This window comes from Garra rufa, chromosome 10 (assembly GCF_049309525.1).
Source record: "Garra rufa chromosome 10, GarRuf1.0, whole genome shotgun sequence".
Taxonomy (NCBI): Eukaryota; Metazoa; Chordata; class Actinopteri; order Cypriniformes; family Cyprinidae; genus Garra; species Garra rufa.
In genome coordinates, this window is record NC_133370.1 from 9,533,974 (window position 1) to 9,540,551 (window position 6,578).

Consider the following 6,578-nt stretch of genomic DNA (forward strand, 5'->3'; position numbering starts at 1 on the left):
ATCGACGTCGATACCGATCCAGAGTGTCGTATGGATGCAACCCTAATTTGACTACATTTTTCCTATTTTCAAGTGATGCCAAGATATGAATTTGCTAAAACATCTAATAAACATGTGAGAGGCAGGTCATGTCTAGATATCTCAGTTTAAATTTTTGTTTCTTGTGTAATCTGAAACAATACTAAAGTAATTGTCGATAAAGAATATTTCATCTATTGGAAATAGCTTCTTAAAGGATAAGTTCTAATTGTCTTGAACTGGAAAAAAAAAACAGCTCAGGCAGAGCAAGACAAGATGAGCCTTTGAGGTTAAAAAGTATATAAATTGTAATTTTAAAAAAAAAGGTAACCAATTGTTTCAGTGTTTTCATTTTCGCTGTGTTTGAAGCCACACTGTAAAAAGTGATTTGTTAATCTTACTTAATTACATTGTGCAAACTCGTTGCCTTAATTCAATTAAGTAATGTTAACTTAACTTTATTTAGTGTAATTTAAGTATTATCTACTAATATAGTTAAAGTATTCCGTACTCACTTTGATTTAAATTAGCTTAAGTCATTTAAGTTTTGTTAACTTAATTGCATCTGTAATCTGAGCAACATTGAGAGCAACTATGCTAATTAGAATTACTGACTCCCAGAATGCATTGGGGCATGAATAAATTATGCAATTGCTTTGTTTTACTGTTGTTTTTGTATTTTCCGATTTTATTTGCTTTTATTTAATTTGATTTTTATTTGTCTTGTGTCAGTAGCACAAGAAAAAGAGCAAATAAAATTAATATTGTTACAATTTATAAAAATAAATGAAATGGATTGTTACCATTGTTGCGTTTAGTGTGCTGAATGTTAAAACCTGTCTCTGACTCAAGTGCAGCTGATTGCAAAATATTGCCACAAAAAGTAAAGGATTATAACAACACCATTTACAGCTTCACATGGTGATTATTATAAAACTGTAGATTATTAATGATCAACATCATAAGTACACTAGCTAATGATTTATTTCTAAATTAGATCACCTTTTTAAAGCAATCTTATTTTTTATTTCTCTTTCTTTGAAACCAAATAACTTTGACTTCATGTTGCATGAACAGAAAGAGAATTATAAACATTTTAATGAAGTTCCAAGTGCCCAACTAAAGGGATCACTAGCCACTATAATGGTGAGATCAAAAAAAATATTTTTGGAAAATTAACATCAATTTATGAAGTCAGCTCTCTCTAATTTTTCAGTTGTTTTGACAATTTAACATTCAAGACGACTTTGGGGAATGACTGAATGCAACTAGAAAAAAATGACTTCCAAAGTGGAGGAAATTAGTAAAAAAGTCTATTAGGCTAAGAATTGCCCCGCCTCCTTTTTCTTTTCTTCTTCTGTTGTTACGTCGCAACAAATTAGCGCACTGCTGCCTCTCACTGTTGTGTTAATGTCATTGGTTCCTTTGTAGTTACTTAATTATTTTAAGTAAGTGTTACTCAAAGCAGTAAGTAAATTGTTTTACTTGCATTGAAAGTAGCTGTAACTTAATACAGCCTAGTAAGTATAGCAACTAAGTAAAGATAACTAAGTAAATCTAAGTAAGGTAAACTATTGGATTTTACAGTGCACATTTAAACTGCATTTTGGAAGTTCAAACTTGGGGCATCATAGAAGTCCACTATATAGAGAAAAATCCTGAAATGAAATTTCTTTACGACTGAAGAAAGAAAGACATAAACATCTTGGATGACAAGGGGGTGAGTATATTATCTGTACATTTGTGTTCTGGAAGTGAACTTCTCCTTTGAGTTTAGTGACTTCATTATTATTTTTATTTTATATTTCATTATTTTCCATGTCTCTCTGAATGCAAATGAGCTGCTGCTTCCTGCCCATTTTTCCAGAATAGGGTTGTGCCTGTTACAAAAGCAGTTCTGTGCAGGAAAGTAATGGGAGTTACCAGATCAGCAGGCGAGGCCAAAACAGAGGGGCGTTTTCGACCATGTTACATAATTGGCTCAAGTCATAGTAATTTTAAACACCCACCAGTTTGAAAACACCAACTTTTGTTTTGCAGAGACCTCATTTTCTGTAGCTCAGATATTCCACTATAAAACATCTGTTTAGTTTTGATTATCATGTCTGTCGGGCTGAAATCATGATTTTTAAACCATATTAGTTTAAACTTCTAATATAGGGCTTTATGAGCACACATATCCGAAGCACATCTGAGTACTAAACTACTTCTCTTTCATGTCTTATTACGCTTAAACTCTTAAACTAAGTTCATGTTAAAAACACACAAGTTACAAATCCTGTCTGTTATGTCTGTGAAGGTAAACAGCTGGGAAAGAAATCACATGTTTATATTAGATCTGTGCGGCAGCAGTGTAATAAACAGTAAATAAATTAATAAATCCACAGCTCTCTTGTCTCCTCTGAGGCTGGGACTCTAAATAGTGTTCTGTACTCCTGGCGTTGTGGGAGGAAACATACAGATTAATGGGTGGTAATATTAAAATAAGATCCCCTTCCTACATCACAGGGGGTGATGCTCATTTTTTTCACAAGCTTGCAGAAAAAGGCTTATCAAAACAGTTACTGGGTTGTCTTTTTTTCATGTTTTCTAAGTTGGTAGATGTACAGAGGACCTGATTACAGCACTTAAACATGGAAAAAGTCTGATTTTCATAATGTCACCTTTAAACCTAAATGTTTTGTCTTTGTGATCTTATGTTTCATATCCCTATGAGTACATCCAACAATATAACTTACATATATTTTCTAGTGCATTAACAATGGTGTCACAAAATGACACGCTTAGCCTTAGGTTTTAGGCTTCCCGTTTATGGAGAACAAGCCCTTCCAGTTACCAGCTCTAAGCTTGGACAGTTCACCCTGTCTGATGTTTAATTAAGAAAATTTGTGATCCACATCGTAAAATATGTACAAGGCACATACAGTCTTCTGTGTGCATTCACCACTGCCCTATCTGTAATTTGTTTAATTATCAGTTTGAAACAGAATCGCACATATACTGTACAGCAGAGAGGATCTGTGTGAGCATCATGGGCAGGAGTTTGTTTGTGCTGCTGCTGTCAGGTTGGTGTTTATTTGTAATCTGTATTTATGATTTTATGTTCACATATAGATGGTTTAACATGTTGATTTTAACAGGGCTCTTCTGGAGCAGTTCTGCTTTTTCTCGTCCGTACCACTATATAAATGCAAGAATGTCATGGTCAGAGGCTCAGAGTTACTGTAGATATAGATTCACTGATCTGGCTACTGTAGACAACATGGATGAGTTGAACAGGCTGGTGAAGACAGCGGATACTGGATACAGTGGATCAGTGTGGATTGGACTGAAGAGGGGGAAACAGAAACGCTGGGGTTGGTCTAATGGAGAAGACACAACTTCTCAGTACTATAACTGGGGTCCATCACAGCCAAATGGGAATGAAGAATGTGTAACTTATTATTCAGGGGCTTGGCATGATATGTATTGTGACAATTCGCTATATTTTGTATGCTACAATGGTGAGTTCTCTGTTGTTTTACATTTGTGAATAAGTTATTTAAGTGTGAAAGAGCTGAGGGCTGATTCTTTTTTGTGCATCTCTTGATAGAAAATACTGGATACATCATGGTACAGCGCTCAGAAACTTGGAGAGATGCTCAGAGCTACTGCAGACAGCATTACACAGACCTGCCCACCATCCACAACTCTGAGGAAAACAACCAGATAGTTAGCCAGATAATTATGAACTATGGATGGTACGTCTGGATTGGTATGTTCCAGGACTCTTGGGAATGGTCTGATAAATCAAGCCTCTTCTTCAGACACTGGGCAGCAGGTCAACCATCCCAGAATTCAGGATCTGGAGACTGTGTTGGCATGACATCAACTGATTCTGGAAAATGGGTTCATAAAAGCTGTGATCTACAGCAGCCTTTTATCTGCCATGGAGGTGAGCTTAAACAGTCTTGAACCAACTGTAAGTTTTCAGTTATTTAGGTATCGTCTATGTTGATGGTAACTTTAACTCCTCTGTATTTCTCTAGGTGACAAGTTGATTAAAAAACAGATTGTCAGAATGAAATTGTCCTGTAATGGAAAATGCACACTCAATGATCCTTCACTACAGATGGCCATTCTGAATGAGGTTTGTACACTGTTGTTTGTACAGTTTCAGTCTAATTGTTTTTGCACCTGAATTTCAAGTATGTTTTTTTTAAAAGTAATAACTTAAAATACAAATACAAAAAAGAATCAAATAAAATACAGAATATCATACCACACTTATGAATGGTGGTTCACTGTGAGATAATGTAGGTAACATTATCTCACAGCGAACCACCGTTCATAAGTGTGGTATGATATTCTGTATTTTGCTTGATTCTTTTTTTTTTTTTTTTTTTTTTTTTCCAGATAAGTGAAAAGCTGAAGAACATGGGGCTGGAAGGTGAGATTAGCTGGAGAAAGAGTGAAGGTGGAGAGGTTTTTCATCCAGAAGGGAGTTTAAATAAAAAAAAACTGACAGACAGTAATTTGTGGCCGTAACATTTTAGGGCCAGATTTACTAAACAGAGCAAATTAGTGTTAGAGCACAATTCTATAAAAGCACCAATAGGAGGCAAAAATTCTGCATGTGGTTTGTTGACATTAAAGAACACAGACGCAGACATAATTTCCATAATGACCACTGCAAACTGTAAACAACAGCATGCTTTGCATGTAGTTAATGTACTACTGAAAATGTTTTTCTTACCGTTTATATGCTGTCTAAACCACAGAAACACGTGTAGAAGCTGTTACCTCAAATATACATTTAGTGAGTAGGAAAGGACACAATATTTTGCAAGCAGTATTCATTAAGATATTAGCCTAATACTTCACCTACCTGTGCGAAAATGATATGAACAAACACAAATGTTGTCAAGATTCTTGCCCTGGAAATCCTCCTTCAGTTTAGCCAACAAATACCTTTTGTTCCTCTGATTTTTTGCACTCTTCTCCTTGATTTGTTATAATTTTTGCAGTCTATAGTACTTCAAATGTTTTCCTGGTCCGACTGATTAGTACATCCCAAATTATGACAACAACTGACCATTTTCAGGAGCAATAATCAGCAAAATATGCAAGTTTCGTACGGTTCAGAGGCATTTTTACGTTCAGTGTTGCCAATATGGCCGGTTTATCACGCGTCGTGAAAATAATGTCCTGTAAATCAGTAGAAATTACGTAGCATAGGCCGTATGGAATTGAAAGGCTTCATAAAGATTCACTTGCAGATCCAGATATGAAATCAGCTTCTGTATCGAAACGCAGTAGTTTGTTTGGTGCTATTCACACCTTGACCACCAGATGGTACACTTTCCGCTGTATACTGTTACAGTTTTTTTACAATCGTGTTTGCACTAATAACTGAACCTTAATGTCATTTTTCAAAACTCTAGATACAAAACTCAAAACAGTCATTATTTGTAACACAGGCTGTCCAGTGTTCAAAACTTTGCATATTGCGTTCATATCTTTAAAGAAGCCTTGCATTAGCAGAAGCATTGTTTCAAAAAAACGAATTTATTATGAAATATTATAGGAACATTACTTTAGATCACCCATACACAAGTTACCCATTGTTTCAATGTGTTTTTGCTAGTACAATCATTAAATATAGTTGTACAAAATATGTGATTCAGGTTTCATTTTTTTTTTTTTTACTTTAGACTAAGAATAGTACAGACACAGTGGTATCATTGAAATACTGTAATGTGGAATTTACTGATAAAATAAATCTCAGCATAGGTTTTCTAAAGGAAAAATTTAGATTCAAAGTTTTAGCTGTTTTTTTTTTTTTTTTCAGCAGGGTACAGTATACAGTTTACAGTATACTGTACCCTGCTGGAAAAAAAAACCTGCTAAAACCAGCCTAGGCTGGTTGGCTGGTCTTAGCATGGGGCCATAGAAACCATATCTGATAAAGAATGAAATATGACATCCATAGATACATAGTAAAAAATAAAAAAAGTACTGCAGAGGTACAATTTTGTACCAAAACATATAAAGGTACCTTTAAAGGTACACAATGGGTCCTTATTGTACAATTATGTACCCAAAAAATTGTACCCTTGGTAACACCCCAGTGACAGCTACTTGTACCCTAAAAGGTATAGTTTTGTACCGTTTTTTCTGAGAGTGTAGTGTAGTCCATCTGGGTCATATTCTGTGGTAACTGGTGTCAAATGATCTATCCTGAAACATGCACTATTTTCCATAAAAGCTATGCTTCAAGGGTATTGCAACAGTTACTTATCATTTTAAGCAGATGTATGTATCAACTGATAGTTCAATTTTTGTAATGAAATGAATGCACACTCATCTCAGAGTCAGATGTAATGTGTGAGTTGCGTTTTGAAATAGTAATACTTTGATGTTAAGTTGTGTAATTTTGAACAGGTGATTTAAGTTCAATGAACAAATGATCTTTGGCTTATATGTATTGTATCCAAGCATTTGAAAAATGTGTTAAGTGGTTTGAAAAATGTGCATTTTGATCATTGGTTGTGAATTATGTGTCTAGACTTTTGAAAAAT

At 34.7% G+C, this 6,578-nt stretch overlaps 1 protein-coding gene across 1 annotated transcript; it reads left to right on the top strand.

Moving 5' to 3' along the window:
• Positions 1-3,049: 3,049 nt before the first annotated feature.
• On the top strand, positions 3,050-4,545 carry LOC141344450 (macrophage mannose receptor 1-like). The gene is made up of 5 exons (XM_073849347.1): positions 3,050-3,083; positions 3,159-3,521; positions 3,611-3,952; positions 4,047-4,147; positions 4,414-4,545. The coding sequence occupies exons 1-5, from the start codon at positions 3,050-3,052 to the stop codon at positions 4,543-4,545; spliced, it is 972 nt and encodes a 323-aa protein (XP_073705448.1).
• Positions 4,546-6,578: the final 2,033 nt, after the last annotated feature.